The 11,237-nt window shown below is 41.8% G+C and overlaps 1 protein-coding gene across 1 annotated transcript in view; it reads right to left on the bottom strand.

Annotated features, from left to right (window-relative positions):
• Positions 1–1,202: 1,202 nt before the first annotated feature.
• SELENON (selenoprotein N) overlaps positions 1,203–11,237 on the bottom strand; it is a 38,529-nt gene continuing 28,494 nt past the window's right edge. Inside the window, exons 10-12 of the mRNA XM_053267749.1 lie at positions 10,724–10,836; positions 10,052–10,153; positions 1,203–8,378 (exon numbers count right to left, since the gene is read on the bottom strand). Of these exons, the coding sequence (XP_053123724.1) occupies positions 8,208–8,378; positions 10,052–10,153; positions 10,724–10,836 (386 nt within the window). The 3' untranslated portion in view covers positions 1,203–8,207. The remainder of the gene's footprint in view (positions 8,379–10,051; positions 10,154–10,723; positions 10,837–11,237) is intronic.

Genomic DNA, 11,237 nt, shown 5'->3' with positions numbered 1-11,237 from the left:
TATGTGTCCATTAAATGTGCTTCCGGTACTACCTGTGTTTCGACATCGCAGTCCCTGCACTGACAGCAAAGTGCTGTTCACATTTCCAAACCTTCTTTCGGGTTTTATCTTTGCGTTACAGTACTACAACATTGTAAAAAAAAAAAAGCTGTATTTTTCCAGTAACTTTCCAGATTACATGCTATTCAGTGGTAGTTTACTTTGGCTTGGCAGAATTGTCTTGAAACCATAAAGAAAGGGTGTTGTGCAAAGCCACCAGTAGGGGGAGCAGTTTTTCCTAACTTGCGCAAACCTCCTACAATGAGAAAATACAGCTTTTTTTTTCTTTTTAAAAATTACAACATTGTAGTACTGTATCACAAAGATAAAACTCTAAAGAAGGCATCAGAAATGTAAATGGCACCTTGCTGACAATTCAGAGACTGCAGTGTTGAAACACAGAACACTTAACGGACACAAAAAATCACCAAATACAAAGATCTACAAATTGAAATTGAAAGGCTGTGGCAGAAGAAGACCAAAATAATCCCAGTGGTCATTGGTGCCCTGGGTGCAGTTCCAAAAGACCTTGAAGAGCACCTCAACACCATAGGGGCCACAGAAATCACCATCAGCCAATTACAAAAAGCAGTTTTACTGGGAACCGCCTATATTCTGCGACGATATCTATAACAACTGACAATAAAATTCAGCCATCCCAGGTCCTTGGGAAGGACTCGATGTCTGGATAAAACAAACCTGTCAATAACACCTGTCTGACTGTGTAAACAAGAAATAATAATAATACAACCCAAGCACAGCATCCCTCCAGTGGTGGTTGCTCTGGACAGGGAGCCATATTATTTATTTTTCTGTGTAAACCACTTTGAGTACTTTTGTTGAAAAGCAGTATATAAATATTCATTGTCGTCATAGTAATAGTAAATGACCAGATGGTTGGAATATGAAAGACCAGAGTGAGAGAAGTTTTAATCTCCAGAATGACTTCCTGCCTCTCAACTAAAACACCATCTCCTGATCAGAGGTGGCAGCCATGCTGGCTAGACATGTATATGACAACATATACCCACCTTATGGGATTTATTTAAAAGGTCTGATTTAAATACATCCTTCACTGCAGGCCAAAACTTCAGGTTTGCCATTTCCTTTTCAAATGGTAATGAAAATTGCCATCGTATCAAAATATAAAGGAAACACAAAAATTTGAGTTTTATGTTTTTATTATGGATAAACAGTAAGCGAAGCAGTTACAGGAGGCAATATTGAAGACATTCCATACAAGAATATACCTATGAAGTTCTGCTAAAAACATCGAGTCACTGCTTGTGGAACTGGACAGTGTTTCACTACAGGAAAACGTGCATTAATGAAGTGTGCACTTGCTTTATGCACTTGGCTAACCATGTGAAGCCTTAAAAAAATTAGAAGTGTGTTGTGTATCTATATCTCTCTCTCTTTACACTGTACTGAACAATCATAATCAATGCACCAATGTTCAAAGTGACCAGAACATATCAGGGAGCATCAAGGGTACTTCCACAGGTTAAGGTAATAAATACAAGCCAGCCAGTTTTTTAAAAAAATAAGTAGCTCTCCACATTACTGACATCACATATATTCTGCCTTTTTAGTAATCTTTGAAATCTCTTCAATACCACTATATGAACTGCCCCGCAAAGCTTTTACTGTAATTTACAATTAGTAACACGGATTGATTCTAAAACATTCCCAGTGTAATTGAGAATGTACAGTCTTGAAATTAGCTGTCCCTAGAAAGTAAGCTCTTAGCAATAAAATAAAATAAAAAACCTTTAAAAAATAAAGAGTTAAAAAAGGAAGAGAATGAAATGACTGCAGCTCTTTTTCTCCTAACAGCAACTGTCAAAAATCAGGCCTGACCCCTTCTTGATTTAAGGTCAGACCATCACAAAGAACAGATGAACAAGGAGAAAAACACCTCTTTCATTTCCCCTCTCTTTGGAGTTATCAAAATAGCTATAAAATTCTTGAAATATAGAGAGAATATAAATATGAAAAGCTTGGCACATTTTTAAAAAAGTCATAAGACACCACTTTAGTTTAAAGTCCATTTGTCTAAACCCGAACAGATGAAATAGTTACACAAAAGTATCTGCTCGTGTTGTGTTCTAAAGGCTTTTCAATTTCCCAGGGAGACCTGGGATTGCTTTGTGAGTTCTTTCTTGCACTAGCCACAGGCTTATAATAGTGTCCCTGCCTACTCCCAATGCTGGCTTAGGTCAGCTGGTTTAGGACATGAATGCTGGACAGGAGAAAGAAAGTAATTTTAAAAAGTTGTTGTTTTTAAGCAAGGGGAGGGGGAGAGCTGGTCTTGTGGTAGCAAGCATGAATTGTCCCCTTTGCTAAGTAGGGTCTGCCCTGGTTTGCATTTGAATGGGAGACTACATGTGTGAACACTGTAAGACAGGCCTGCACAACACAAGGCCCGGGGGCCGAATCCAGCCCACTGGGACTTTTCTGCCGGTCCTAGGGCAGGCCCAAAGTATTGTGGTGCTTGAGGTAAGGTGCAAAATGCTGCCTTGCCCCAGGGACGTGGTGGGGGTCAGCCCCCTTTCAAAACTGACCTTTGAAGGCGCTGAAAGTACATGGGGGACAAGGAAGAGGAAAGGTTGCTAGGAGCCTCCTCTTCCCTCCTCATGTTGTGGGTAACTAATACTTGCTTTCATTAATATTTTTAGTGAGTAACTAATAACTGCTTTCATTAATATTTTTAATAATTAATTTTAATGTACTCATTAATGTGCTGAAAATTTACCTCGGCCCCTGCCTACCAAGTCATGGTTGGTTCTGGTCCCCCAGGGTATTTGACTTGCACAGCCCTGCTGTAAGATATTCCCCTGAGGGGATGGGGCTGCTCTGGGTAGATGATGATCTGCATTCACAAGTTCCCCAGTTCCTTCCCTGGCAGCATCTGCAGCTTTGGAGAAGCTGCTGCCAGTCTGTGTAGACAATCCTGAGCTAGATGGACCAAGGGTCTGACTTGGTATACGGTAGCTTCTTATGTTCCTATTTATTTATTTTGGAAATGATAGGGACCTTGGAAATGTTAGGGATACAAAATTGCCAGATAATTCAGAGTATACACACCTTCAGTATATAATCTCCAACCAACACCACAGTTGTTTGGTATGATCTCTGGACACTATTAAGGTAATGTTATGCAACACTGGTGCTCCCTCACCAGACCAAGGGTCTGTTGATAATGCCGCGTCGTCCGGCTTGAGAATCCTCCCTTAACCAGAGTTAGGGGGGTGGGAAACTCCTCCCGTGGGCTGCAATTCTATTGGCTAGTGCGGGCTATCCTTCCAGTGTCAAGAGGAAGCCCGCACAGGCAGTCCCGCCTCCGTTGTTGGCTTCCAGACTGGGATTGTGATCATCCACCCCGCACTCGCGTGGGATGGGGGAGGCAACCTGTGAGTCTGTTGGACCCGCCGTTTGCTGTTACATGAAACGGGGGCCACCATCTGTCCAGTGGTGACACCACAGCTCGGGAATTTAAAATAGCAAAACACAGGTGAAGAATGGGGAAAGGACAAGTGTTGTGCCTTGCAGCAATGTTATAGGTACCATTCAAGAGGTGCCTGTGAAATCCGGCCTGACCCCTGAATGGTGGCACCATCATTCCTACAGCAAAAATTGGGGTGGTGGGGGTGGCTTCTGTACTATTGCAGAATCACTTAGAGACTACGCCTGGAGGTATATATCCTGCATTTAATAATCCTCTGCTAGTTCATTGCACAACCCACCTCCTTTGCTTCTCTTCTGCCTGGTTGCCGTGCCTGTTTTCAATAGATTCTATAATTGTTAAAACCCACAAATATTTGCATTCGATTGGTAGCTTGCATATAACTGATCAACTCTTGTCCATTCTGACTACGAGTTCTGCCTAATACACCACGCCTCTTCCATGACAGTGTTTTTCTACCAGGACGGTATAAATAGCCTGGTGAGTCAGCTACACAAGGGTCATGCTTGGCTGCAGTTGGCTTACCTGCTCTGATGTCAGAGAAAGCCATGGGTCACTAACCGGTTTGATTCTACAGGCCAAGACTGCTGAACATTTTGCTAAATTAAAGAGCAACATGTATTTAATAACAGCAAGGGCTTCTGAATACTATGATCAGAAATTATCTCTTCTCCAGCCAGTTTGTATATCCATGAGGAGCAGTGTCAGAATACAGCATTCTGTATTCAAAATATTGTCTCTACACATCAGTTGCAGGAGAGCAATAGCAGGGCCATCTTCTGGCCTATCTGATCTGATTGGCCAATGTGGGAAACAGGATGCTGGACTAGATAAGTCTTGGCCCAAACCAGCAGCTCTGCTCTTAGGTACTTATGATTAGGGAAATTATGTGCTGTAGCTCCTGGATACCCCTCTAAACTGGAATCATATCTTCTACTCAATTCCATTTTGCATGCCTCAAGAAACAGATCTGGCAAATCCAGAAATATATTACATTGCTCAGACACAGCTGCACATCTAAGTTCCATTACAAAACTGATAATTACTTGAAATTTTAACATAGGGATTTTTAAAAAAATGTAAACATTAGCTTTTGTAAAAACCCTCGCAGTTGGATCTAGATTAATTCAGTGAACTAGAGTTTATAGAAATGATCAGCTGAACAACTAAATATAATTCAGAGCTAGGCTACCCTTAATTGTTTTTTAAATCCCAGACCAAGCTGAAAAGTGCTATTTTCAAACCAGAAATGCTGACAGCTTTGGCTCACACTCCAATGGCTAAGAAAAGTTGCATAAGGTGATAAAAGAATAACACTGTTTTGGGACATGAATACTACTTGCAAGGACCATCAAAAATGGTTGGACTGAATTCTATGATTTTTAAGCATCGGTCACTGAAGAAGTACAAATCCCACATAGAGGTTATTTATAAAATTAATGCTGGGAAATATCATGGGCCTAAGCAATCAAAATGAGCAGGGTTTAAAAGCCATTCCTTTATAAACTTGGTTCCTTGAAGGAACTGCGAAACAGACTGTCCTTCCAAGGACACAAAATATTGTTAGGCACCTTTATCTTGCTGTGCCGAACAGCTGCTTTTGATTGTTTACCACTGATGCCTCTCTGACCTACCAGCTTGAAAGAACATTACATTATATTTCTGCCAGAAATATAAGCATGCATGGAGACAGTTCATTTTTCTTGAAAAATAAACAGCAGACAAAGGAAAAGAGCAATACCTCTCCACCTGAGGTCCCCCTAGCTTTCCAAATCCTCTTCAAGGATTTTTGGACTATATATGTTCTCCTTGATACTTCATAATGCTTTGGAAATTTTGCATGTGGTTTTCCTGCCAGAGGAAAACATCAAAGTGTTCCAGAATTGCAACTGAAAAACCATGAGAAAATACAGCACACTAGTCCGATATTTCACAACAGAAAGAGAACTGTGGCAATTTCATCATGCAATTTTGGGGCCCTTGATAAAATACACAGTTTAATTGGTCTTTAAACTGCAAGTCTCTGCTCTCATCTCCAGAGTTGACAGGGGTATCATGTTGCTTGCACTCTCTCAGACTTTTTGATTGTCTCTAGATCATCTCTTGTTTAGGCTTTTTTAGAACACTGCTTCTCAAACACACTAGATTTAGGGAATCCTTTCCACATTGACTCATCTGCTAAGTAACCCTACATATCTGCCACTGAACCTCTGCTCACTGCAGAAGATTCTGGGAAGTGCTCTAGGTTGAACACTCTGTTCATATTGGGGCACTGTTCATATGGGACTAATATTACTGATCCTTGAAGTGAAGAATCCCAGATAAACATCTCTGGGTTTCCTAAATCAGTTTGAAGACCACCATCTTAGACGGATGTAATTTGCAAGTCTGTATTCAGCTTATGGAAGAGCTTGCATGCAAAGAGTATTTTTTCACTTACTCTAACATTTGAAATTGCACGTTACAAGTGGCCCAACAGTGTGACCAGGCCCTAAAAATTGGAGCACTTTCTTTTTACCAGATTCAGGAAGTGAAGGGCATTAGCACAGGATATCAGTGATTAAATATATTGATTAATTACTTTCTTTGCTTATTTAAAAGGAAAATATTTCCTTCTCTAGAAACTGAGGACTGATTTGCACATTATGTGGTGACAAATGTGTGTGTACTTATGCATGCATACATGGTAGGGAGCTGTAGTCAATTTCAGCGCCCTGACATACATCTTTCCAATGTGCACATATTACTGTTACATAGTGAACCAATACCCTTAAGAAACAGAACTCATGAAGGAGTGGGAATAGCTGAATTAAGGCCAAATTAGATGTGAAATCAAAACGTGTCATTATATAGTTTGCAGCTTATTTTCATTTTAAACTAACAGTTGTGCTGGGAGCCCATTAAGAAAGGGATTTAGTTGCAGGGGTCCCTTTACCTTTGTACCATATTCCCTGTGAAAATTCTTACCTCCAAAGCTACTTATGGGTCCTCAAAAGGTACCATTTGCTTCAATAGCACATTCAGAGGCCCACTGCAGCTTGCTGTAAGTAGGGGGAGGAATTTTCGAAGGGAAAGTGGCACAGAAGGTTAAACACTTCCTACCTCCACGTTTTGGTCCTGATCTAGATCAGGCCCCTGTACAACTGCTAGTTTAGATGTGGTTTTTTAAAAAGTCTGAGATAATAAGATATTTAACAGCAAATCTAGTTTTCCTTTTTCCTCCTTAGCTGCTCTTGACAAACCCATTTTCTTGTGTGTTCCATCCCTTCCTGGCTGTTTCTTATCACTTCTTTGGCCTGTACTCTACAGATGCATTTCTATGTGTATATTTTACTGACAACATCCTTTCTTGGAGCTGCCAGGTCTCTGCACTATACGCCATCACCCTGCCAGAGCCTTAAGTTCAGGCCTCTGATCTTGATGATTCCACCAACCTTAATGATACCTATAAACAGAAACATTCTGTCAGCAGCCCATAAACTATAAACATGTTTATGAGTAAGACTAGGCAGCTTGAATTTCAATGGCCATAAAGACGACATCTACTGCACCTTCGGTGGCTTGGTATAAAAATGTTGAATGCTTGTATAAAAGATTCCCAATTTGTGCCTTGCATCTATGCAATTTAAGCAGCTCTGTTGACACCACTGAGAGTGTAACACAAAAACAGTCTTGCCTTCTGAACCAGAATCATCAATGGAAGCTCCGATCCTGAAGGAACCTCTGACCTTCAGGATGGGACTGTAACTCAGTGCCTTGCAGCTGCTTTGCAAAGAGAAGGTCCCTGGTTCAATTCCTGGCATCTCCAGAGAGGGTTGCTGCTAGTTGTGTGGACAACTCTAAGCTAGATGGACCCATGGTCTGATTCGGTATAAGGTAGGGATGTGCACAGAACCGGGCGGGGGAAGTTCCAAGGTGCTTCAGGTACTTCCAGTGACGTAGAGTCCAATGAGGCAACGGGGAGGCAGGGAGGTACGCTGCCACCCCGACAGACCCTCTGCAAATGGAGCACCAGCGGGGGAAAGCAGAGGGAGGGGTAAATGCACCCCCCACAAGCACTTCAAACCAATGAAACCCTTCGAACCAATGGAATCGCCGGTCGTTCCAAACCAGTTCTGTGTACACCCCTAGTATAAAGGCAGCTTCCCATGTTTCTATGACCCACTGAGGACAACTTAAGCCAAATGGGTATTTGCAACACACATGTCCTAAAACAGGAAGCCTGGACTACATATATGCAATTTAGAGCCTTGAAAGGGATTAGAACCTATGTGAAAAGATGGTATCTGAGTTGTGAATCAACACAGCAGAGCCCAAACCCAAACCAATGGCAGGCAGCCCAAATGCATGGAGACCCAACTCCCACAATCCCATCTCAGTTTTCTGTCCTGCACCATCCCCACTCTATAGGGCTGGCAGCCCAAAGATCCAATTCACTGGAATCCCAGAATACACTAGAAAGAGAACTGTAACTTCAGCTCCTTCAAAAAGAACCCACATAACCCATTTAATTGCAATGACGCATGTTGCTGTTTCACGGTTTCAAGGGACACTTACATGTGTCAGCTCTGGAGAGCCCTTTCATTCAAGTACAGTGCTTTGCTATTCAATACTGTGTCGTGCCCGAGCACTAGGAGTGGACAGAAGCGAGAATTCTTGCATCTTTGGTGATCAACAGGACGCTGCGGGTTAGCCTGTCCATTTAGGCTTGCAGGAATGGCTTGGCTTTTTGAAGCCCTTCCTTCAGGAACTGGAGGTAGGTTGCCGTTGAAGGATCTTCAAAGCTGGCAGAGAAGCTAAAGATACTGCTCTCAATTTCTTCAGGCTTCATAGAAGTAATATCTAGGAAGTAGTTAGCATTGATGTGGTGGACCTTGGAAACAAAGCACATCTTTAGGAAAACAGGCATTTCAGTGCAGACTCCTTGCTCCAGATTATTAACTGGGACTGAGTCATGTGATGATATCATGCCAGTGCTTCATCAGCTGCACTGGTTTCCAGTCAGTTTCCAGGCCCAGTTCAAAGTTCTGGTTTTAACCTTTAAAGCCCTAAAAGCTTTCCTTGCCCAAACCTTGGACCCCTGCCAGATGAAGTGAGGTGAGTGGTGGCTACCAGGGAGAGGGACTTTTCCATGGTGGCACCCCATTTGTGCATTTGTGGAATAGCTGCCCAAGTGAGGCTCATCTGGCACCATCACTTTATTCTTTTAGATGCCAAGTGAAGACATTTCTGTTCACCCTGGCCTTTAAAAATAAAGTTTAATTTAAAAAAAAAAAATCTCAGCTTTCTTTTGTTTTAATGTGCTTTTAATTGCATGTTTTATTGTTTTTGATATGTGAGCTGTCCAGAGAATGGTTGTTATGGGGCAGCTAACAAATAAAATTATTTATTATTACTTATTTCTCCTGGAGGCCACTACAGGAGAATAGAATTTGAAGGCTGGCTTACTTCACCTTGCCCTGTGAAGAGGAGAAAACGCTACAGTAGCTGCTCTCCATTAAAAGACAAAGATATCCGATAACAGATGGAATGATGTCCTGCAGTTCTAAACAAAGCTAGAGGCTGCTCCTTCTCTTCCTCCTGCTGAGACAGGGCTCCCGCTTCTTGCCTCTGTCTCTGGGAGCCACAGGGCAAAGAAAGGCAAGTCAGTCTTCCTGTGCCATTTGCCTATAGTGGCTGCTTATAGAAGGAAAGCTATTCTCTTTCCACAATGGATGGAGGAGGGTGCAAATACATGCATTCCATCCCTAAGTAATATGGCCAATTTTTATATACCACTTTTCAACAAAAGTTCCCAAAGTGGTTTACACACACACACACAGAGAGAGAGAGAGAGAGAGAGAGAGAGAGAGAGAGGCTCCCTGTCCCCAATGGGCTCATAATCTAAAAAAGAAACATAAGACAGACACCAGCAACAGCCACTTGAGGGATGCTGTGCTGGGGATGGAGAGGGCCAGTTGCTCTCCTCCTGCTAAATAAAGAGTCACTACTTTAAAAAGGTGCCGCTTTGCTCAGTTAGCAAGGGACTGAGTCCCCTCAGTAAGCCTCCTTAGTAAACCTTATTAGTAAATCTATTATTAATAAACCTCCTAATAATATAAATTAGTAACATGAACCAGCTGAAAATGTTTATCAAATCTAATCCTTCAGTCCTACCCCTTGCTTTTTTTCACCCCAAATTACATTTGGTCAATCTTTTTGATATCGGCGGAAATACTCTTGAGAATATTAAGCAGCATAACTTGTGAACCTAAAGACTTTTTGCAGAACTTGCCGTCTGAGCTTTAGAGAAAGCAATCTCAGTCTCTACAAACTGCTGTTTTGGCTCCACTCAGCAGCTGCTTTGCTTAATGCAAGTACTTTTGCATTGCTCCACAGAAGATTGTCTTTCAGAAATACACATCAAGTGCTTGGCTCCTACAGAAGTGTATGAGAGTAAGATAAATGCCATCTTAAGAGGCATCGCCAGCTAAAAGCAGAACCACACAAACCTGGACAAATGATGAGGAGCATGAATTGACAAGGTAAAATGGAGTCAGGACATACCACAGTGCCGTTGGGAAGGCAGATCATTATCTCCACAGGAAAATTATATTTCTCAAGGTGTAGGTCTGCAAGTTTGCTGTTGATCTCATCCTCTCTCTTGGCCTGTGGAAAACACGTGCGTTGTTTTTAACCATCTTACACTTGTTAAAAGCATTTCTCTAATCTTAAAGGTAAAAGGTAAAGTTGTGCCATCGAGTCGGTGTTGACTCCTGGCGACCACAGAGCCCTGTGGTTGTCTTTGGTAGAATACAGGAGGGGTTGACCATTGCCATCTCCCACGCAGTATGAGATGATGCCTTTCAGCACCTTCTTATATTGCTGCTGCCTGATAAAGGTGTTTCCCATAGTCTGGGAAACATACCAGCGGGGGTTCGAACCGGTAACTTTTTGCTCCCTAGGCAAGTTACTTCCCCGCTGCACCAATAGGTGGCTGTACGATCTAATCTTACTTTGAGGTCAAATCAAATCCAATTCACTCATTGTTTCTTAAAAAAACTATAAATGTTCAGCAATACATTTTCACAATTTAATGTATAAATATTAAAATGTATCAAGGATTGTCATTTATAGTGGAGGGATGCAACTATACATGGCATCCTAAAGGAATATACCCCAAACACGGAATGGCTAACATTTTACATCAGTTTTACATCATAGGAGCTAAATGCTTACCTGTAAATCTTCTAGTTCCTTCACCAGTGACCAGGTGCTGATGAAGCTCTCGTTCAGGAAAGCAAGGATGGGCGAACTTTCCAGGACTGTTTCCCGGAGAGTCCGCCCCGAACCTGTCCAAATAAAGAATGCAGGGAAGCTCAAGGTGAACTCGCATCTAATACACTGCAGGTCTAGATTTATTAAGCTTGCAGTTCAAACAGTGATAGAGTACTGTTACCCATTCTGCCCTTCCAACTTGTGGGAAACCAAATGCCAGCTGAAAAACCTACTGAGACAACCCTTGTCATTGAGTTCACATTTATTTATTTAAAATATTTGTATTCCTCACCCCCAATGCAATACTGCTCAGAGTGGCTCAGAAGAACAACAAAACAATATAAAAAACTAACTAAAACAAAACCCAATTATTATTTATTCAAATCCAAAGCTCAGCTATGCAACAAATCCAAGGAAGAGGCATTCACTGATGGGCACTACTTTAAGTACGAACTACCACCGAGCCAAAAAGAAA

The sequence above is a fragment of the Hemicordylus capensis genome, chromosome 7 (genome assembly GCF_027244095.1).
Source record: "Hemicordylus capensis ecotype Gifberg chromosome 7, rHemCap1.1.pri, whole genome shotgun sequence".
NCBI lineage: Eukaryota > Metazoa > Chordata > Lepidosauria > Squamata > Cordylidae > Hemicordylus > Hemicordylus capensis.
This window is presented reverse-complemented; position numbering and strand designations above follow the sequence as displayed.